The 22,626-nt window shown below is 41.7% G+C and overlaps 3 protein-coding genes across 7 annotated transcripts; 1 reads left to right on the top strand and 2 right to left on the bottom strand.

Moving 5' to 3' along the window:
* Positions 1–1,684: 1,684 nt before the first annotated feature.
* LOC115758562 (lysine-specific demethylase lid) lies at positions 1,685–14,542 on the bottom strand. Of its 2 annotated transcripts, none has more exons than XM_030699270.1 (4): positions 14,389–14,542; positions 8,366–9,971; positions 6,789–8,203; positions 1,685–6,121 (listed from the first exon to the last, which is right to left on the bottom strand). In XM_030699270.1, the coding sequence occupies exons 2-4, from the start codon at positions 9,912–9,914 to the stop codon at positions 3,308–3,310; spliced, it is 5,778 nt and encodes a 1,925-aa protein (XP_030555130.1). In that variant the 5' UTR covers positions 9,915–9,971; positions 14,389–14,542; the 3' UTR covers positions 1,685–3,307. The 2 variants fall into 2 exon arrangements, with proteins under 2 accessions (XP_030555130.1, XP_030555131.1); XM_030699271.1 differs by lacking the exon at positions 14,389–14,542 and adding an exon at positions 10,076–10,493.
* Positions 14,543–14,961: 419 nt separating this feature from the next.
* LOC115759201 (tetraspanin-17) lies at positions 14,962–19,256 on the top strand. 4 transcript variants are annotated; one of them, XM_030700086.1, is made up of 6 exons: positions 14,962–15,440; positions 15,509–15,589; positions 16,411–16,689; positions 16,770–16,880; positions 17,023–17,139; positions 17,222–19,256. In XM_030700086.1, the coding sequence occupies exons 1-6, from the start codon at positions 15,156–15,158 to the stop codon at positions 17,288–17,290; spliced, it is 942 nt and encodes a 313-aa protein (XP_030555946.1). In that variant the 5' UTR covers positions 14,962–15,155; the 3' UTR covers positions 17,291–19,256. The 4 variants fall into 4 exon arrangements, with proteins under 4 accessions (XP_030555946.1, XP_030555945.1, XP_030555944.1 ...); XM_030700085.1 differs by lacking the exon at positions 16,770–16,880 and having other exon boundaries at positions 14,965–15,440; positions 17,222–17,327; positions 18,808–19,256; XM_030700084.1 differs by lacking the exon at positions 16,770–16,880 and having other exon boundaries at positions 14,965–15,440; positions 17,222–17,327; positions 17,468–19,256.
* On the bottom strand, positions 18,305–22,589 carry LOC115759198 (beta-galactosidase). The gene is made up of 6 exons (XM_030700080.1): positions 22,334–22,589; positions 22,105–22,268; positions 21,068–21,218; positions 20,676–21,018; positions 20,414–20,561; positions 18,305–20,344 (listed from the first exon to the last, which is right to left on the bottom strand). Exons 1-6 carry the CDS (start codon positions 22,481–22,483, stop codon positions 19,252–19,254), a joined length of 2,049 nt encoding a protein of 682 aa, XP_030555940.1. The 5' UTR covers positions 22,484–22,589; the 3' UTR covers positions 18,305–19,251.
* Between the last annotated feature and the right edge of the window lie 37 nt (positions 22,590–22,626).

The raw sequence follows: 22,626 nt of genomic DNA, 5'->3' as shown, positions 1-22,626 counted from the left end.
TAGCTGCAATTTGTTGAACATTTGTTGGTGATTATTTTATATATTCTAATAATTATATATTCCGTGTGTCATGTGAATCGGTTTTGGAGCATGCAGCTCGCAATTGCCATTGCCTGATTGACTTCAATTGAAGCTGATAAAGTGCTCCGTGCGATTGATAAGCGTACGATACAACACATGACATGCCCCCTAAAAAAGCTACCCACACGAAACACCTAATTGAGCTTGTTTTTTTTTTAAGGCTTTACATAATATCAAATGGAAAGTTTCCGACTTACCAGTTTGGAGTACGAATGAATTTTGCATGAAGCTAAACAGAAAACAAAATGCTGCTGCTTAAGCGCATGGGCAATAAATTGAAGTTCCTTACAAGCAGTTGGATACCCTGTAAAAAATGATTTGCAATTAATCTTTTGCATTTAAATGCTTATATACATTTTATAAGGATATTATTTTAATTTCGAAATACAATTTAAATGTATCTTAGGTAGGGACCTAGAAAGTCGGACTCAGAAAGGAAAGTAAGCGAAATCCTTAAAATACAAAACTGTATTTCTATCAAGAGAATAAGTTTAAGTTTTAGAAATTTGTAGGAGCTCGACATTTCGGACCTTACTGTGAGAACTTTTAAGGCCCAAGAGATAATCGCAATAAAATTATCCACTATGCTTCTTTCTTGTTATGAAGAGCTGACAATCTAAAAAGCGGTACGTTTATTTACAGCCGAGCGATAAGTGCAATACCATATTTGGCCTTTTTTTTGGCCTAATTGAGATAACGGCTAATCGGCAAAAATTACGTTTAGGTGCATTGGGGACACAATCTTAAAATAGGTTGAATTGTGGCTACGAATTTAGTCAACAGAGTTTTTCATGAGTCATTCATCAACTAGAACGTGATTCAAGTGAAAAGCGAACGGATGTTCAGAGCTGTGTTATCAATTCAAATGAGGTAATAAACCAGAGGTATTCGACTCGAAGAGGATTAACGTACTTTCTGCAGTCTTTAACCAAACGTTGTCCAACACTGAATCTGAAAGCTCATGGTTAATGCTTACAATGTAGTTAAAGTAGCTTGCAACGTCAATTTTACGTTTTAAGCTAGCAGTAATATGAAAATTCGACTCAAAGAGGCTTAACATACTTTCTGCAGTCTTCAACCAAACGTTGTCCAACACTGAATCTGAAAGCTCATGGTTAATGCTTACAATGTAGTTAAAGTAGCTTGCAACGTCAATTTTACATTTTAAGCTAGCAGTAATATGAAAATAACAAACTCTACGCCATGCAAACCAGCCAAAACCCTTTTCACGACAAAATGTGCTTCTGCACACTGTTGACGAAATATTTGTCATAAAGTTTGCCACTCCGAGCTACAATAATAATTTATGTTTACAAACAAGCAACGACGATATCTATTTCCATATAAAAGGTGTTATCGCAACGCCAGGTGCTTCCCATTAGTCTAGCCTAAAGCCAACCATACATACCTGCTAGACGGTAGGCATATTACCAAACCTATGACTAACTGGCAATTTGTCATTTGGCCTGGTGCACGTGTTGGCCAAAGCGTAGGTCAACTTCAAGTGCTGACAGATATAGGTGAAAAGTAAGTGACATATTCATGCATACATACATTAGGCTTAACTTAAACAATAAGCTAAAGAAAAACACATGATACCTAATTTCTTGTTTAAATACTATTTATATATAATTTATTTATATGTATAATAGAATTACATATTGGGGGCGGGGAAGGGCATGTGGAGGGGCGGTAGGGTTTGATTTGTTGTTGAAAGAAATCGTACAGTGTTAGCTTAATTAAATAAAATGGTTGTGCCTTAATATGATAGGGTATTTTTCTTCTTTCTTTATTTATTTGCTTTATCTTTTGTCTGGGTCTGTTTTTTTTTTTTGATGTTTATACCCCGCTCGTATTTTTTACACGCTTAAAAAATGATTTTACAAAGTGTTTTTTTTTTTTTTTTTTACTTTTTCTACCGCATAATTCTAAGCTTGTTGTTGTACGTTAAGAAGTTATTTTTTTTTTGCAATTTTTTTTCGGTTTTTTGTCTCCTTTTTTTTTTCAAAGTGTGTTGTTCTCTAATCAGCTTACTAGATTTAAATTAAAAATTATACATTTGTTTATTTCCATTTTTATTTAAATGTAAACTTAGCTTTAGGGCTGCAATTTATTTATATTAAATGTATTATATGATGTATTTGTTGCAACATCGAGTGTTTTGTTTTTGTTGGTTTTTCTGCTGCTTCTTCTTTTTTATTTTATTATTTAGATTTATCTTGTGTATTTATGCTACATTTTTATTTTTTGTATATAAATCAATCGTTCTGTAATAGGAAAAACAAATAAAACATACAAGAGAAAAATTGATTACAGCGCGCCACGCGAACAAAATTATCGCATTTCAATTGGAAGATATTATATATATATATATATAAATAAATATATATATATATAAATATGTATAAATTAACAATTAAATTTTACTTGGCTTTTCACTTTAAGTAAACGGAAAAACTGTACAGAAGTAAAAATATTTAAATTGTTTATGTTTTTGTTTTTGTTTTTTTGTGTTGTTCTTTGAATGAAATAATAAAAAAGAAACGTAAAAAACGCGCGCGCGTCGCACAAAACTTAAAGCGAACACAAACTGTAAATTAAATTAACAAAAACTAATAGTAGCAGGTAATGGTAATTAATTATATGCATGTATATATAAATATATATATATATACCTATATATATATATATATATATTTACATAAGGTAAATATAATAGAACGTTTAACGAACGTAAAGTGTGTACCGCGCCTACACATACAAAATTTGTTGATATTTTGCATTTTGCATTTTACAGTTGAATTGAATTTTCACATAATTAGTTACTTTTCAATTGTGTTTGCGTGTGTCTGTTTGTATGTGTGTGTTTTCTCCTCATATTTGCATTTTGAAATACGTTTGCGTTATAATAGCAATAATTAGTAAATATGTACTACAAAAAACGTTTAAGTGACTTTTTTTTTTTTACTAAAACTTAGTAAATACCGTTTAACGCATAACGTTGCGTGAGTGTTGGCTGCTCTTTTCTCTCTGTGTGTCTGTGTGTGTGTGGGTGTTCGTTTTGTCTATGCGTGTGTGTATGTGTGTGTGATAAGCACTGCGTTAGCAGTTTATCGATAAATTACAAGCTTTAATCGAGGGTGCTGCCAACCGTTGTCAAATTGATGTTGTTCTTGTTGTTGTTGGGTTGCTTGCGATCCAATCAGCTAGCTTCATTTTCTCCACTCTACCGCGCCGACTGCGCTGCCCGCTGCTTCCCTGGCGTTCCTGTGCTCAGCGTCAGGCTGCTGGTTGTCGTTGTGGTCACCGTTAGACTGCTGCTGCCGCCGGCGACGCCGACGCTGACCGTTTTCGAGCAGCGAATACAAATGTAATCATCGTCGGCCTTAATTTGACTACGATTCAGGCCCACACAGTACATGTGAAACCATTCGTTGCAGCCGCCATCGCACTGCACCCAGTCCACCTCACGTCCGGTTGGCTTATGGCAATTCTCGGCACGGCATTCCTCTTCGTCGTCCTCCTGTGCCGTTTGCTGTGTGCGTTGCGCATGCTTTTTCTGGCCGCCGCCACCAGCGCCACCTGTTGTTGGATTGTTGTTGCCCGCTGAGGTGGGCGTGTTGCCGGCATTGCTGTTGCCATTGTTGCTGCTGCTGCTGTTATTGTTGTTGTTATTATTATTGTTTGTTGTGGTTGTTGTTGTTGTCGTAGTGGTGGTGCGCTTGCGCTTCTTGTGGCCGGATGCCGGTATGGGCGTGGCGCCAGCTGCTGGTGTCGCTGCGGCCGGTGTCGTTGGTGTTGTTGCCGTTGTATTGCCACCGTTTGCCTGCTTGTTCTCGGCATCCGCATCGACGCCGGGCGAGCTGCTCGCCTTGCTGTCACTTTTGCGCACCGCTTGCGACTTTTTGCCCGGCGTCTGTTTGGGCGTATTCTGTTTCTTGCGCGGCACAGCCACATTGGCGCTGCTGGCATCATTGGAGCGACGTTTTTTATTGCGCACCGCCGCCTGCGCCGCGCCGCTGCCAGCGCCGGGACTCGGACTATTCTGCACCAGCAGGCTATCATTGGAATCCTCAGCGCCGCTGTGTATGCTGGATGTGGCTGTTGCCACCAGTGTGCCTGTTGTCGCCTGGATTTGCTGCTGCTGCTGACGGTGCTGTTGCAAATGTTGGGCGACACGCGATTTTGCCTCCGCTTGCAGCGTTGTCGGTGGCATCGTTTCCAGTATGCGCCACAGCTCTTGCGTCTCATCCAGCGATACCTCTAACAAATCGCCCTCCATCATTAGCTCGAGCAGATTCTCAATTTCGCTTTCGGAGAGCAGTTTTAAGAGATCAGTGCTGTTGCTGCTGCTGTTGTTGTTGCTGGTGATTTGCACATTGTTGGCCGCCAGTCGCGGCAGCTGCTCGTCCTCATCATTGCTATAGCCGTCCTCCACAATGCGTAGCCGGCATTCATCGTCGTCGTCATCGTCATCTACATCATCCCCATTATCCTCGTTATCTGACTCGGAACGCCCCGCATTGTTGGCTTCCTGCTTGGACAGATTGTGCGTACGTCGCGGCTTCCTCGGACTGCTTATGTTGCCCAGCACGGCGGCGCCGCAGCTGGTGCTCTCCGTGCGGCGCTTCTGATGTTGAACCAAAATGGCATCTAGAGCGGCGCTGACGTCGGGACTGCTGAGCGCTTTGCGTGCACGATCCTGCCAGTTCATGGCACGCTCCGCCAAACAGCGCAACGCCTCATCCTCAGGTAGACGTATGGGCAGCTGTTGCAGCTGCACGAGCAGCGGCAGAATGGTCTCCAAACGTGGACGCTTCGAGCGCACACAGCTCGGACACAGCCACTTTTCTTGCGCCGGCATTGATGCACCTCCACCTCCACCATTAATTGCACCTCCATTACCATTGCCATTCTGTTGAGCCATCATTGGCTGGGCTTCTGGCACCGGCGGCACGCAATCATCGTGAAACCAATCGCGGCACAGCTGGCAATTGTGCATGAGGCCACGAAATTCGGACTTGCATAGACAGAAGACGTCGCGCAAGGGATTCTTGGTCATATTCTGGCGCCTTAGATCGCGCATATCGCGCAATTCCTGCTCCTCGGCATGCTTGAAGCTGGCCACAATTTCGGCGGGATTCTTGTCCTTTAGGAAATCATCTTGGAAACGCGGCTTGAGATCCGAGTCAATATTGATGGCATCTGCACGCGGCATCAGCACCTCCAGCAGCGTATAGAATGTGCCTTTCTTCAAAAACGCACGCGCCGTATTCTCCTTCCACTGATGTGCACTACTCAAATGGCCCTGCATGCGACCAAGCTCCTCCAGCTGGATGGGTATATTGAGGCCACGATCGATCATCGCCTCCAGCGTGTGACAGTAGGTGACATGATTATTCTGCTGCAATTGTTCCACGGCACGCAGCCATTCCCGTGCCTTGCGCAGTGCATCCTTTAAGACACCATGCGACGGCACCTGCCCATTGATTTCGCTGGCGGACTTAAGAAACTGCTCAATCTCGGCCAGCTCATGCTGCTGATTGAGTCGTCGAAAATATTTAGCTGCCTGTGATTCCCATGCCTCGATTGCGGCGCCAATTTGCTGCAGTTTACGCATCTCACGATCCACATACGGATCGGTCGGATCCAGATCAGCGGCTGCTGTATGCAGCAGGTTCTTCACATCCTTGTAGGTCAGCTTCGAGCTGGTCTCGCGCAAGCCCTGGGAGCGTTTGTACCATTTGCATTGTTTGAGTCGCTTCTGTAACTGATCCAGCTGTTGGAGCTCAATGCGCAACGAGCTGCCCTCATTGATGAGCGTCTCCAAATCGTTCTCCTCGAGTGCCTCAAGCGATAACTGCAGCTGCGAATCGGCGCGTTCCACAAACTGTCGTCCCAGCACAAGCAGCTCACGCACCGAGGCACCCTCATCGATGATGCAGCACAGATTATCGATTTCCTGTACAAACAGCTCCAGCTCCTCCATGGTCAGCTTATATTGTGCTGCTTCCTGATTGTGATCAGAGCGGGTGCGCACCTTCAATATATACAATTCAAATAATTTTTGGTTTTAATCATTAATCTACAGTTATACATATATATTTATGTATATGATTAAACATTTAATTAATATATTAAAGCAAAGCTAAAGGGGAGACTAAGTTAGGATTATGTTGTTTTCTTCTTTTTTTTTTTCAATACTAAACTAATACCTTAAATTTTTAAAGGTCTTAGAGCAACGTCTACACGATGCTAACTTTATAATATTTACATATGAAATTTGTATATATATTTAATATATATTCTATAAAAAATATTGTGTAAAAAATAGATGATTACAGCCATTATTTCCAATGAGGAATGCCTGTGAATTTGCCTGGTCAATATAATTATTATATACCAGATGTAAGTATATTTATGGTCAAAGATTTGTCCTTTCAAGCGCCTGAGAAAATAGATATACCCAGATGCTTGGTATATATCCAAATTTTTGGGTAGAGTATATTTAATAAAAAAAAAAACAATTTTGTATAAAAAAAAAAAGAAAAGATTTTCAATAAGAGAAAAATATTGCGATATTATATTCTTACTAAGTAAATTATTTTTGTAAAAAGATGCAATTTTCATAAGTTAAATATTGAAAATAAAATATATATGCAATTAAATCAGATCAGTTCGGATATGATTAAAGAACAATCTCTTACCTTATTAATGCCCAGCTGTTGTATAACCGTGACACATTTCTCCGCCTCAATGGCGGCTGCATTGAGCCGATCGATGAGCAGGGATGAGGGAAACTTTTTGGTCTCGGCCTCCTTGCAGAGCTCCTGCAGCTCGGACAGCGTCACCGATGTGGGCGTATGTGCATCGACAATGTCGCGACAGCGGGATAGCCAACGCTCAAAGCTGTGCGCCTTAACCTTTAACTTTTGCAGCATCAGCGGCATCTCGTCCAGCGTATAGCGATAGATGAGCGTATGCTTCTCTGGCGCACAGCCGCAGAGTACGGTGTAGTGGCGCAGGCAGACAATCAGCTTATCGTTGCACTCGCAGGCAACGGCCGATAGAAAGCAGGTGGTGTTGCACTCCTGGCAATGGCGCTCATCATCGTTGACCAATTCAAAGGCGCGTCGTTCGGCGCGTGTGACGCCCCATTCCAGCAGAGATTTGCGCAGTTTCTTCTCCGTGTCGACCATCTCGGCCATGTCTATATAGCAAGCGGTGGCAATGCCAAAAGTCAGCTTGGCCGGCTCCAGGGCCATCTTGCAGACTAGCTCATCGTGCGAGAACACACAGAAGCGACGCAGCATTGAATAATGATTGACGCATTCGCGTCCCATTTTAAGCCAATCGGCTGGCGCAAAGTTGACGGCCTCGGCGAAATTATAGCCCTGATTAAAGCCGGCATGATAGGCGCGCGGAAAGGTAATGACAAATTCGCCGGCATGCTGATCGGTACGATAGACGGGTACACCATTGTTCATCAATATATTGGGATTCATAATTGTGACCAGTTGATGCAGCAGATCCGGCTGCGAGGAGAATAGCTCGGGCGCGGCGCGTTTCATGGTCTCCTCGAACTGTTCGGCACAGGAGCCGGGCACACCGTACCAAGTCTTTGGCTCGCCCCAATGCAAATAGTTAATCGAATAGCTCCAGTGATCCTCGTTGTGCCAGCAGAAGGCAGCAAAGCACATGCCCACATACATCCATGGCGCATTCATGCCGCTAATATCAGCATTAATATGCCCCAGTATTGAGTCCTCCAGCAGCGGTAGATTGTTTAAATTCCAACTGGATTCGGCATACTCCTGATCACCGGGCAGCAAATAATGGGAGCTCTTTGTGGGAAAACCAGAGCCATGATCCATTGTATGCAAATCAGCGCCATATTCCACAGTCACATCCTCATCAATCGAGGAGACAATACGCCAGAATTCGCGCTCCACCATCTCCGTGGGCACCAAGTGCACAGGTTTGCGAAAATATTCCTGCTTGAACTGATCGGCCATCTGACCAAACTGCTGCAATGTGTACTCACGCTCGGCCTGCTCGAAACCAAAAGCTTCCTGCGGCTTGCTCACCTCCTCCACAACGCAACGTGGGCACAGCCATTCACCTGGTCGATAGAACAACAATGAAGTAATATTAGAGATTGCAAAACTAAAGAGTATAATTATTTGTATCAAAATAGCGCGAATCGAAGATTTCCTGCACCTGGCTAATGAAGATGATTCTCAATCGATGAATAGGAGTATAAATATGACGAACTAAAACTCACCTTTCGGTATGCTGCTCAATGGTGGCAATAAGCAGAAGGTATGATAGCTATCGTCGCAACCGTCACAGAGCAGCATGCACTCCTCGACATCGCCGCGATTGCAGATGTGACAGATGTACTTCATGAGCGGATCGATAAGCGGTTGCTGTGGCTCTGTGCTGGCTTTCTTTTGGGTGGCACGTGTATTGGGTGCAGGTGTTGTTGCCCCACAGCCGGCTGATTGACCACCGCCAGCGGCACCACCAGCAGCATTGACTGCATTGAAGCTGCTCAAAAGATCGCGTTTAAAATCTTCCTTGGTTTCCGTTTTGATGGTGACTGCAGCAGCGCCTGGCTTGACCGTGGTTAGGCCGCAGCTGGCATTTGAATTACCAAAGCGCTTGGAGCGACGCGTATTATTTTCATTTGGCGGCGCGATTTGCTGACGCGTGGGTATTTCATGGGCCTTGTAATCGGTGCCAACATCCTCGAGCTTGACGGGCGTTGCGTTCACGGCAGTAGGTGCCGCGCCAGGTCCCAATACCTTACCGGAGGTGTAGACCTCAAAGGGATGAAGTATTCGCTCGTAGTGGGCCTTGAGTGTGGCACCAACACTTTTGCTGGATGGATACTGCATGCGATTGGCCACTTTGGCCCATTTGCGCTCCTTGGTGGTCTGCTCCATGCCACCCTCCTCCTGCACAATGCGATGCAGAGTATATAGATCTAGAGCTTTGCGCTCCACCATGGGGATTTTCAGGGAGGAGCCTTGCAGCTCCCAGAATTTGGCGATTTGATCCAAAAAATTCAATTTGACACGCGTCTTGGCCTCCAATTCATTGAGACGCTGGACGCGTGGTACAAAACGTAACTTATCCACATCGACAGCAAATGGCGGTGACCATTTCTCCGGCGGTAATATCTTGGCAATGCCACATTTCTCAGCTATGGAGCGTATTTTGCTAATGTATGCCAATGGATTTTTAAACTCCTCCGCTGTCGGCCGGAAAACTGGACACTCGGGCGGCGTATCAAAATGGAATTCCTCGTTCTTGCCCTGATCAAATTTATTGCTGCTATGCGGCTTGGTGTGCAGCGACTTCTTGTGCACTGTGGGCGTTGGATGCGGACAGCTATTGTGATATTTCTTGCTGGCCGAAACACTGCTGCTGGCATGATTCATTGGCACGCTGGGCATGGGGCGTTCCACGGAGCTGGGAGTCGCGCCTGTTGCAGCAGCACCACCACCGCCACCGGTGGCTGCACCACCGCCTCCACCAGCTGATGTTGGCGTTATTCCTGTTGTTGCTGCTGAACCATCGTTGCCCGTTGCAGCTGATTCGTTATTATTATTATTGTTGTTGTTGTTGTTGGTATTGTTGTTATTATTATTGTGGCTACTGTTGTTGGTGTTCTTCTTGGCCGACTCGCTGCCACTGCCACCGGTTGAGTTGCGTGTGCGCAGGCGTCGCGCTGGTGTTACGGTGCCATTGGAGTTGCTATTACCGCCTCCTGGGCCGCCGCCAGTTGCGCTGGCGGCTAGATTGTCCGCCTCGGCTTTGGCGGACATGTGGGGCTTTCGATTTCAAATGAACTGCTGCAACGGCTGCTGACCCTTTGTTCAGCTCTGCAAAATGAGTATAGAATGCCGTTTAGTCAACAACAATTAAAATCTGGACTGATGTTTTGTATATATATTTTTCAATAAACGCGTCTATTAGTTCTATGTACTTTCTACTTGCTCGCTCAAAATCACAGTTATTAGTAAATGTAACTCATTGACTCCCGTATACATTTCAGTTTGTGTTTTGGGGTTGAAAAATCCACAATCTCAATAGACATGGCCATTTTCTAGTTTTCGGCCTGCCTGCCTGCCAAGTGTGACCAACAGACAGGCACAGCTCAGAGTTACAAGTGTGTGTGTATTGGAACACTGCTCAACACTGCGCCAAGAACAACCAGCCAACCTTTTTCATATGGTTTAAACGCATGAACGAACGCAAGTGAAAAGTTGTAATTGCAACAGTATAAGTGAAAGAGAGAGAGAGGGAAAGAGAGTAAACACACACACACACACACACAGAAACGCACAACCCCTCTCGTACTGGCAGTCAGGTAGGTAAACAAAAACAGTAAACGGCATTTATAGAATTAGTGTGTGTGTATGTGAGCGCCTCTCGTCGTTTAAACGTGGGGGTTGTGTGTCGTTCCATTCTGGCATTAAAATCGGAGACTTTTCTACAAACACACACACACACAAAACATACGCACACATACAAGCATTTGCACTGCCTGCATGTGCATTTGTAGTCGGTTTAGTTCGTCTGAAGCTTGATTACATTATCAGCGTACGTTTTGATATTGATAAAAATAAAATTGCAATAATACAAAATGTATGTTTGCACCCTCAACATTTAAGACATTCAATAGCCAGACCACACGCAACTTGACACAGATAAAAAAATAACTCAAAAGCACGAAAATGCATTGGATCATGAATTAATAATTATATATAGTTTTATAAAACTTTTTCTTGTATAACAATTAAAAATAGATTTTGAAATTTTAAAAGAAAACACTGACCACATAATCTAAAATATCTTCAGTTATTATTAATGAAAATTATTGGAAAAAAAACATAAAAAGCTTTTTGAAGCAAACACCTTTAATTCCTGTTGTTTTTTTACCTGCCAAAGATATTTGGAAAATAAAGGAAAAACGACAGCAAAACAAAAATTCAATGGAAAATGTAAGGAAAATTCTGGTTACTAACAAAAATAAACCGGTTAAAGAAGGAGGCCGTGCAGGTGAGTTTAGTGGAGATTTTTTCTTCGAATAAAGATACAGGCGCGGATGAACTCTATTATATTTCTTATTGGCAAAGTCGTAGACTCTTTTTACAACTATAATACTATAGTATATAATTCATATTTAGTAAACAAGTTTTTTGTGTACAGGCTAAAAAATGACAGGTAGGTAAGGTCATGACTGTTGACGCCGCCTCAGCAACTAGAAAACAAATCCCATTTTTTTTAAGCATTATTATTTCACTGCAACAAGACCGAGCCCGCCTCCCCCTCTGCCAAATTAAATCAATATTGAAATCAAATTTTGAACGCGTGGCCAGTTCGCATAGAAACAAACTGAAAGGCCAAAACTTTCATGAAGTCTTAAACAAATACATAACATTTAAGAAAACTGTTAGCACAGTAACAAATATCGATAAACAAATATTCTATTTTAATGCGAATTCGTTAAGTTCTGATAAAACAAAACTTCGGGCAAATTATGGAAAACTTTCTTTTCATAAAGAATGCTTGTATTTGGATGGATATATAAACATATCATCTGATGGAAAATCTTACCACCTGTCCAGTGTTGCCAACTGTTTCACCGGGTGGCAAGCAAATCGCAAAAATGGCACATACACACACACACACACACACACAAACAGATGACAAGCAAACGCGTCTACGTGATCAAAGAACGCCTAATGCCCACTAGGGGCCGGCGGGTTGGGGGTGGCTTTTTGGGCTTGCGGCGGCGTGACGTGAGAGCGAGTGAAAGAGTTTGAGTGAGCAGTGAGCGAGGCAAATGTGTGCGAGTGGGAGTTAAGTTTAGATGCAGCGCACAATTGCAGTGTTGGTAATGTACATCGTATGGCATATTATTTTATTTAGTTTTCTTTTCTGCACCAACACTATCACAAGCACAAGCACAGGCACACGCCATACATCATCATACTTTGACAGAACTAACAAGAGGAGTTCAATAAATATTCTCGCACTTTTTTGTTTTTGTTTTCATAAATAAATTGTGTGTATATGTGGCGCATATTGGAATCGTGCAACAGGAAAATATGAATTTGTTGCATAGAAAAGTGGAGCGCAAAACATATGTACATAAAATAAATATATATACATGTATGTATGTTAGTATGTACACACCTTATTCAGTGTGCATGTATAACATAACGACCGATAGCAACAGAACTTACCAATTCAATACACATACATATGTACGTACTTACATGCGTACATATATGATTGTACATACACGCGCACATCCATATGTGAGAAAAATTGTAAAACCATTTGTTCTTAGCAGCGCACGCACTGAAACCGTTGGTTTAGCTGTTACTGCTGCTGGAAAAGCTCTTGCCGTCCAACATTAATTGCGTATGTTTTTCCAGGCAAAACTACTGGGCACATGCAAAATGTTTATATTTATTGTGTGATGAAATTGAAATGGTAAAAGAAGCCATATTGAAAAACGTCGCTGTCGGCATCGACGCCGGCAGCGACGTTAAAGTTCCGGTTAAGGTTTTTTTCCAGCGTCCAAATAGACAAAAGGAAGCCGCCGTAGCAGTCGCTGGGCAAAAAAGCTTTGCCTTTGGTGGTTGTTGTTACAGTTTACACACACACACACGCACACACTTACAGAAAAGGTTCGCATACAAAAGTGGGGCGACGTTGCCACCACCACCCCAAAAAAGAAAAAGAACAACGTCAATGCAAAAAGCAGGGAGTAAGCAAGCACGAGAGTAAAGTGTGAGTGTTGTGTAGTTTTGTCATTTCCTTGATCAGAACGACAGACAGACAGGCAGACTCTCTCTGCGTGAGAGCAACGAGTACCGTATTTCTGTGTATGTACAAATGAGAGATGGCATAGGGAGTGCGTGAGTGCGTATGCTCTGCATGTTTATTTTCCCTACATTTTTTCTTGCCACAATTTTTTTTTTTTTTTTCTTTAATTGACGTTTGCAAAATTATTGATTGGTAAAATGTGAACGCTGCACGCTTGCCAACTATTAGAATTTCACAGTCTTCGCCAAGTTGCCAACGATTTTCGACAACTTATTTTGCCATATTGATCGTTAGTTTTTTTTTTGTGGAAATTATTAAAGCCTAACAGCCGCATGCTGTTTTAATCTAAAGCGCCTCACGCACACAAAAAGGGGTTTTATATAATTTCCATTTTCAACCGAGCACACACACACACAGGCAAATTTACACACACACGAGCGCGCACAGGTATACGTATAGAAGCACACAACAGTATTTCTTAATACATACATAAATATGTATGTATGTTTAGCGAAATTAGCACTAAATGTCTTTTTACTTTGTCAAATGCAATTGATTTAATGTACTTGGCTTAGCTGCATCTGAAAACACTGCTCACAAAACTGTTTTTCGTTGCCAACCAAGCCCAGTAACAGCAGCAGCAGCAGCAACAACAACAACAATGTCTACTACAAATAGTAAGCAGTTAACAAACGTTGACGTCGACGTTGTGATTTTTACGCACTGTCCACCATATTGCACATTGAAATGTTTTATGTTTGTATGTATAATATACATATATTCAAGCATACTGTGATGTGTGTATGCCTGTGTGTGTAAATGCAACACTGTACTTTTACAAAATTAAATACTTTGCATAATTAGTAAGTGGCCTGTAATTGAAATTGATATTTCAAGCGTGGGATCACAATATTTGTAGGGATTAACTGCGCTAGACACACACACACGCACGCACAGGAGGCAGGCAGCGACGTCGACGGCAACGTCTCTGCTATGATGGCGACCAAAGGCTGAGAACGCACTTTACAACGTTGCTCCACTGCCTCGCTGTTTGCGTGAGCTTATTATAAATTCACAGAAAATTCACGAAAAATATTGTATCAAATCTGCAGCAAAGGTTTGCCTTCATAACTATATTTTCACTTTTTATTATAATTTTTTTTTGTAAACTGCGCTGCTAGCAGTGGTCGCAGCAGCAGCCGCACACATACAAGTTTTTTTTCTTTGATTAAAAGGCGGGGGGTTGATTCCAATTGTCTTTTCAGGGCGCACTTATTAACTTTAGACTTTTCATAGGGTTTCGCTTGATTTGTTGCAACGTTTTGGGCTTGGCGTATTATATGCATGCGTTTTGTCCATATTTCGCCTGCTAATTAAACATTTTCAGCTTCAGCCATCAGCGAAACTCACACACGCACGCATACACAGAGGGTAGAAGTGGAAGAAAACTAAACTCACTGTCGTCATAGGTAATGGGGCCGAGCACGCTGTTTGTATGCGTGCACTTGCCCGAAATATCTCATAGATCTACGCACACAGCACTTAATAAATTTTATTTGTAATCAATTGTTATATTTATTTTCTTGGTACTGATCTTCTCTACTGCCTTTTCAACTGCACACGACGATGAAAATCAGTGTGGCTAACTATTGTGTTTATTTAAATACCGCAATGCCGCAAGAATACATACAGAAAATACCAAAGTTAATATGTAGGCTCATTCAAATGGGGGAGTATATTCTGTTAAGTAGGCAAGAAAATATGTTAACTGCTTGAATAATTTTGTTGTTATGCATGCGAAAATGCTGTTAAGTGAGGAGTATTGATGTTAGCTGGTGGAGCAACATGTTCAGTATAGTCACAAATACTGTAAAATAAAGTAGTTGCAAGCAAATTCATGTAGCAGCTAAAAACAGTGTGGCAACTCTCATAGTGAGACTGAGGCACGTTAAAGCTTGCAGTTTACAGTGTGATGTTAATAACATACGACTCAAAAAGGCTACAACTATCATACTTCTCGCACTAGCCTACAGGTTTTCTTATTTGTTGTTTCCGTCGCACAATTGCTAAGTCGAAAATCTGTGTGGCTGGTAAACACAGCTTTTCGTTCTAGTAAAATAAAACGAACCCAGTCATTAGTAATAGTTGAAAATACAAGCATAATCATTCCGTAGCATTTAGTATAATTCAGTCGAGTTGTTGTTGCCGCCATCGACTCTCGCAAAATGCCCGCAGTGCGCAAATATCGTCGCGAAACAAGTGAAATCAGTTGCTGCCTCAAATATTTGCTCTTCACCAGCAATGTACTTATCTGGCTGACAGCACTTCTTGTGCTCGCCATTGGCATTTGGGCCTGGATGGAAAAGGATATGTTCCGTAATATCAGCAAGCTCACGTTTATCGCACTCGATCCCGCTTTTGTGCTCATCATATTGGGCAGCATCACCTTTATGCTGGGCTTTATGGGCAGCGTGGGTGCACTGCGCGAAAATACCTGCCTCTTGGGCGCCGTGAGTACAGCACTATAAATCATTTGCTCCCAATAAATAAGTAAAGCTCATGCATTATTTATTTACAGTATGCCATATTCTTAAGCGTGCTGCTACTGAGTGAGATTGGCTTTTGCGGGCTGGCATTTGTGCTCAAGGACAAAGGCTGGGTAAGTTGTTGCTGCTTACGCTTAGTATGCTGTGCGCAAGGCTAAATTTAGCCCAACCAATGTAAACAAACCTTGTACATAACAAGTTCTTCGGTTGATTTTACTCAGATAACGAGCATTTCATGATAAGTATGTGTAGTCAAATACCCTTATATAGCAAAGGGTATGCTAATTGTGCCAAGAAATATTTGTAACATGGAAAACATGCAATTCTGAAAGCCCATTTGAGCGTGAACCTGCGACTAGAGTCAACAAATTATTAAAAATTACAAAAAATGTTGATTAAAAAATATATGAACAATTTCATATAACATATACAAAAACCTTGGCTTAGAAACCTTTAGTACTTATTGACGATTGGGCACGATCAGGCTTTATCTTTTAGAGAAAGCTGCCCGAGAACGGATGAGTCAAAAGTCCAGGTATTGAATGAAACCTGTTTATGTTTCAAGATATTTTGACCAAGCGAGGTACATAATAGCTTTACTATGTTCATATAGTTGGCTCGGATAACCATATTAAATATCTGTCATAGGAACAATTGTAAAGTGAACTCTTTCCATGCATATCTTCCATATGAAACTGTCGCCAAGTGAAATCCAAGAAACTAACATTTGATATAAAGACTAACTATAATAATGTCAATTTAAAGAAAATATGTTTACATACAATGATTGCTTCGAAAAGGCAGAAGCTGAATATCGTTATTTTCCAGAATCTCAATTTTTAATGCATAAGACTTGAAAGAAATAGAGTTACATTTGCTATTGATATATTTACAATGAATGCAGCTAACTATAGATTTATTTTATTTTTCATAGATTAAAGATCAGGCCACCGAGGGCCTGAGAGCTTTTATCAAACACTACCGCGAGGATCCCGATCAGCAGAATCTTATAGATTGGATACAGGAGGATTGGCTGCAGTGTTGCGGCATTGATGGACCCAAGGATTGGGATAGCAATAATTATTTCAATTGCTCCTCGATAGCAATCGGCAGCCGCGAGGCGTGTGGTGTGCCCTTCTCCTGCTGTCGCCGGCGACCGCAGGAGGTTATCAAGAACAAGCAATGCGGCTACGATGTGCGCAAGGAGGGCTATGTAAGTTTATTAATGGCTCTCTCTCTCTCTCTCTGCGGTGATCTGCAGGCTTAATCCTTTTTATTAATAAACGCATGCAGCCAGTGGATAGAAATATACACGAGCGCGGTTGTTTGCGCGCTGGAGAGGATTGGCTGGAGACGAATCTAATAGGCGTGGCTGCCTCCTGTGTAGCCCTGCTCATCACGCAGGTGCTGGCCAGAGCTCAAGAATAATTGTCTTGCTTGTGTCTCAATTTATATATTTTTGTTATCATTATTATTAAGTTTATTGCCATTTGCTTTGTTTGAGTTGTGTTCTGATTTGATTTCTGATTTTCTATTCACGGCACAGGGCATGGAGCTGTCCAAGATTATTTATGAAAAAGGCTGTGTCCAGGCTGGCGAAGAATGGATTGAGCATAATTTAATTATCATTTCCACGGCAGCTATCGGTGTTATGTTTTTCCAGGTCTCAGTTTGTTTTCGATTATTTGATTTATATTATATCTGTAGCGAATGCATTTATTTTATACGCTTTCATATGCTTACAGATTCTGGGCATTTGCTTTGCGCAAAACCTACGCGCCGATATCTATACACAAAAATCCAAATGGCACTGACAAATGGCGCACGCTGCCCCCACAGCACTCTAGACAGGTAAGGACACAATCACAGTAACAACAATTAGCGGCAATTGAACTTTAGCTACAACAACTGAACAAACAACTCAACAACTCAACAACTACAACTACAACTATAACAACACAATGCATCATCTAAATCTACGCTTCGGTTAGTTACCTATACTATAATTACCTAACTATATATATGAGTGTCTACTAAACGCAAACGCATTCCGTCTCTATGGACATTGACTAAACTATTAACTAGGTTGCCAAATTTTTTGCTGTTTTACGTAGGCTTCGTTTTACCCAACATTTTCTATACATTTTTACATAAAAAAGACGAACGTGAGTAAAAAAAAAAATTAACTCGAAATGCAGCTGTGATATATTTTTAGTGAATGTATAGAAACGAGACGAAAAAAAAAAAACTGAAAGAAAAATTTATATATATTTCAATTGCAAAATAAAAAGACCTTCGGCACACCGAAGCTTAAATACCCTAACAGAGCGGAAAAACGCACAAAACAGAATTTATGTTTCAACAAAGCGAGATATTTGTTATCTAGCCTAAAAAAGAAGCTGTAGATAAATGAAGAAAGCTCAGCTTGAAGTCAACAGCTCGTCTGTAAGGGTATTTGGAGCACATAATGTAATTTCTTATGTAAGCAGCAAAATCTATCACTATGAAACCTAAAAAAAAGTATTTTTTATAACACTAATGAACAAAAACCAGAAACTTTTGCGTGGGGGCACATGAAAAATATTAAAAAAAAAAATAAAATTTAAAGTAGTTTGCTAATTAGATTTTTGACGAGCTTGCAAATATATAAAAAAAAAATATAATAATTAATATATAACATGTGTGTATATATATATTTTTGCATAATACATTTATTTTTCCGCTAATTTCCGTATTTGCACTGTGCTGCAAATTTAAGCAATTTAAAATTTGTATTATTGCATAAGAGCTAATAAGCACGTGAGTTGTGTTCGTTATGAGTTTTTCAAAATAAGACTGCTCTCGAATTAGTCGAAACAACTTTTGCACACAATGAAATAATGTTTGTAAACAAGTTCATCAGTTCGGCAGTTCGTTAACATTGAACAAAATATTTATAATACGACCGAGATATGAGATCCGAGATATATATATAAGTGTGTAAGATCGTATTTAAATGGTTTGCAACACATTTAGATTAACAAATCCAAGGAGAACATTCCGTAAATTGGCTCAGAAATAGGTGAAAAACAATAACGTATAGGATTCTGAGTTATATTCTGTTGTATTAATTAGAATCTGTTGTTTTATTTGTCCTCCCATTTAAACACTGCCCTAAAAAACCAATTTAAAATAATATTTTTGTATAAAAACCTCCCTCTATTTGTATTTCGAAGAATTTACATTTGAACACCAAAATGAGTCTCTAACATTTTTGAGAATCTCTAAACACAATGTACTTAATACTCTACAAATTTATTGATATTCACTGAACACGGTAATATCCCTCAAGACAAAGTATTTTTTACTGGATAATCTCCATTTGCCAATGAACACAATATTTCAAGAACTTAAGAAAAGCAAAACAAAAATTATGAGAAATAAAACTACATCTAAGCGAAAAAGTTGAATTCACAAGGAAGAACTTAAATTTTGTAAAAGAAAATTTAACTTTAATAAACAAAGAAAAGTCGAGAAATTTCTCAAATTTTATAAACGCTACCGAATACCGAAAAAGTCAATTGATAACGAGCTAAATTATGATTAACAAAATGCCAGTCAGTGAAAGAAATTAAAGAAAATGTAATTAATTAAGCAATGTTTATTATAATAATAACAGCTAAGATTAGCAAATATTATAGCTTGACAAGGTTGTTGTGGTCAATCAATAACTGCTTCTAATAAAACAAATAAAGAAACGCTTGTAAATTAGAATAAAAAAGACAACGCCTGGATTCTACTTTTGTGCCTCACTGGACTGACCGTCCAGCTGAGCAACTGCATCGAACTGCACGGCCGGCAGCTCCGCACCGTTGAGGGTTTTATTGCAACGTTGATACTCGAGCAGCACCAAAGAGTTTTGGCCCACTTTGAGCAGCTCGTTGGGCGCGTAGAGCGTTATTTGTGGCCCGGCCAGTGGCCAATAGCGTCCCAAATTGAAGCCGTTCACATAGGCCACACCCTTGCCCCAGCCGGCGACATTCAGATAGGTGTCGCCCACCTCCGTCACCTGAAAGCTGCCCGTATACAGAATGGGTCCAGAGCGCAGCAAACGCTGCTGGGCAATGGATGGCGCCAGGGCAGTGTTCATCTCTGTTTGCCTCTGGCGCCATGCCTCTACGGTGTACGCCTCCAGTGGATAGCCCGTGGTCGTCCAGTTGTCCAGCGGCAGAGCACCGCCATTGTGCAGCTGCAGCGTTACCTGGCCAAATATGCCTTTGGTATCATTGGCGCGATCATAGTTGACGCGTCCCTGGTTCTCGACGAGCAGCTGCAGTGTGCTGCCCCAGCCTTTGCTCAGTGGCAGCGCATAGATGCGCGCCTCCCTCGACAGCGTGCCCACCAGCTGCTGGTCCACAAATACATGAGCACGATCGCGCAGGTCGTCCACTTGCAGCAGCGTTGGATCCAGATCGAAGCTGGGCAGCGTTGTCTCGTAGAGCAGCAGGCCTGAATACTGATCCAGTTCTTCAAATGATTTGGGCTTATCAGATGTCACCGGTGTGCCCTTGGACAGGGCGGCGCGTCCCTCCGCCGAGAGCAGCTCCAAAGCGGGCGTCAGCTCCACTTTGCCATAGGCCAAACGCTTGGCGGGACTCAGATTTATGTCGGGCAGTTCAAGCACTTCGCCTATCACCTGCTTAACCAGATCATATTTCTGGGTCACACCACCCGCCTCATCCATCACGGCATCGTAGTCATAGCTGGTTATATCCGCCGTATAGCCAACGCTGCCATCCAGATCATAATTGGCGCCGGCCGTAAAACCAAAATTGGTGCCGCCAAAGAACATGTACAGATTAACGCTGGCATTGTAGCTGAGTATGGTCCTGAATGTGGTAAGTGGAACAATTGTTAGTGCACAATTAAAGATTATTAAGCTGTTTCTTTAAAGGTACTTCAAGGCGTTTGCCACCACTTGACCGTCGCGTCGCTGATTCGTCTCTTGCCAATGGGTCAGCCAGCCAGGATAGAACTCAGAGTTGACCAGCGGTCCTGTGGGCTGTACACCGCGCAGCAGTTTCCAAATATTGTCGATCTCGTAGACTGGCAAATGAAAGACGTGCGCACAATGAGACACAGATGGTATAAAGCAGTTAAAGTCAAGAATTAAAGGTGCGTCGCTGCTCCTTTATACTATTTCTTTATTTTTGCACTCACCGCGATCGATGCCAAAGTCCGTGGTAGCGAATACATTGTCAATCTTGCCGCAGTGCATCCGTTCATTGGGTATATCCACTGTGAACATTAATGCCTTGTTTTCCACATATTTATCGGTCTCATCGCGCAACCAGTTCAAATAGTCATGATCGCAGGCGTTGAACGCCCCGTATTCATTCTCAACCTGGACCATAATGATCTTGCCTCCGTTGCCGATGAACAAATGCTTCAGACGTGGCATTAGCTGCTCATACCATTTGCCCACCTCCGCTATATAGTTGGGATCGTTTGTGCGCACTTTAATGTCCGGATATTTGGTAAACAGCCAGTGGGGCAGGCCTCCCTGTAGGGGTTGGGTAAATCATTTGATTATCCTGCGGAATGCAACTTACATTATCTCGCTCGGCGCAGATGTAGGGTCCGGGCCGTAGTATAATATAGAAGTCCTCCTCTTGGGCTATTTCCAGAAACTTAACCACATCGGCTATGCCCTCCCAGTTGTATTCGCCATCGTGTGGATTGTGCAGGGACCACTCGACGTAGCTGAGAAGGCGGAGATTAATTTTAGAAACACGGGGTTAAAATTTGCTTTATGACTAAACTAATCCCTTGCTTGAGATCTTAACATAATTTAGCCAAATTCATTATTCGAAATGTTTCTGTAAGCGAATCATTTGTTAGTTATACTTTAACGAAGTGTCTATCCGTATTTATAGTAAAATTTTTTATATATATTTTTACCACCTAAATTTGTTGATAGGAAATTTATTGACTATAATTTATAGAGATATTTGTATTCCAAGAGAAGCTTACAGAGGGGGCAATTCTTGTAAGAGACAGACGGAACTCACTCAGACCTAATCAAATGTCTATATATATACATCTTTATATTCATAATCGGCACTTCGAGCTAAGTCGATTTATGTCCGCCTGAAGTCTTGAAATTTAAAATATATATTAGTCCATATCTGGTCCCATAAGTATTTAACAAGCTGTCCCCTTGGCAAAGTAGTTTATTAGCTTTTAAATATTAAACAAATCTATAATTTATTTGTTTTTAAAGAGTATATTAGACGCTTGGAAAAAAATGGAACTCTAGTTCCTTTTTAAACGAAGCTATTTTGAGGCCCATCAACATTTTTTATTGCGCCCCTTAAAAGTTTGCCCTGTGCATATACGATCTAGCAAACCAATACTAAATTGTTAATTTGTTAAATTACTTTAATTTTTGTTGTTGTTTATCATCAGTTTGTTGGAGGCACAGTTATCAGAGTTATTCATTATTTTGATTCATAATTTTCCTAGCCTTGGACTTGGTCACGTTCTACTACAGTTGCGTCCCACGTCCTACTACAGTCACGTCCTACGACCTATGTTCACATTCTACTACAGTCACGTCCACCAACTATAAACCATTAGTACTACTCACGTATCCAATGCATTGAGACCAGCCGCTCGCATGGTGCGCAAACGATTTCGCCAAGCATCGGGCAGGGCTCGAAAATAGTGAAACGATCCGGAGACATAACGAAATGGTTTTCCATTTAATAAAAATGTATTTGCCTGGTGATCAATGCTAAAGACGGGCACCTCCTGTTGGTGGTAAAAGTCCAATTCAAATTCGGTTGACCTCACAAAATTTCACTCGAAAAGCTCACCTCGCTGACGCCGCTCCCGTTCCCGCTGAGCCCCACACAGAGGCCGACAGTCAGAGCGATTATCAAAATTAAAACACCGCCGATCATGGCCAATGTTCGCTTGCGTGTGCAGCGCAATTTGCCACCGCGCGGGCCGCCGTTGACACTCATGTTAAATGGTGGGCTTTAAAGCTTCACCTCGACTTACACCTTAGGCTTTAAGCTCGACTGTCAAGTTTGTTTTTTTTAACAGCAAGTTTTCAATTTCGACCGCTTCACAGCTCTGCGCGGCGCACAATGTCAGTGGGTGTCGG

Source organism: Drosophila novamexicana, unplaced genomic scaffold (genome assembly GCF_003285875.2).
Source record: "Drosophila novamexicana strain 15010-1031.04,08,12 unplaced genomic scaffold, DnovRS2.1 tig00000193-arrow-pilon, whole genome shotgun sequence".
Classification (NCBI taxonomy): Eukaryota; Metazoa; Arthropoda; class Insecta; order Diptera; family Drosophilidae; genus Drosophila; species Drosophila novamexicana.
Note: the sequence above shows the minus strand (reverse complement) of the source record. Positions and strands in the feature narration are given on the sequence as shown.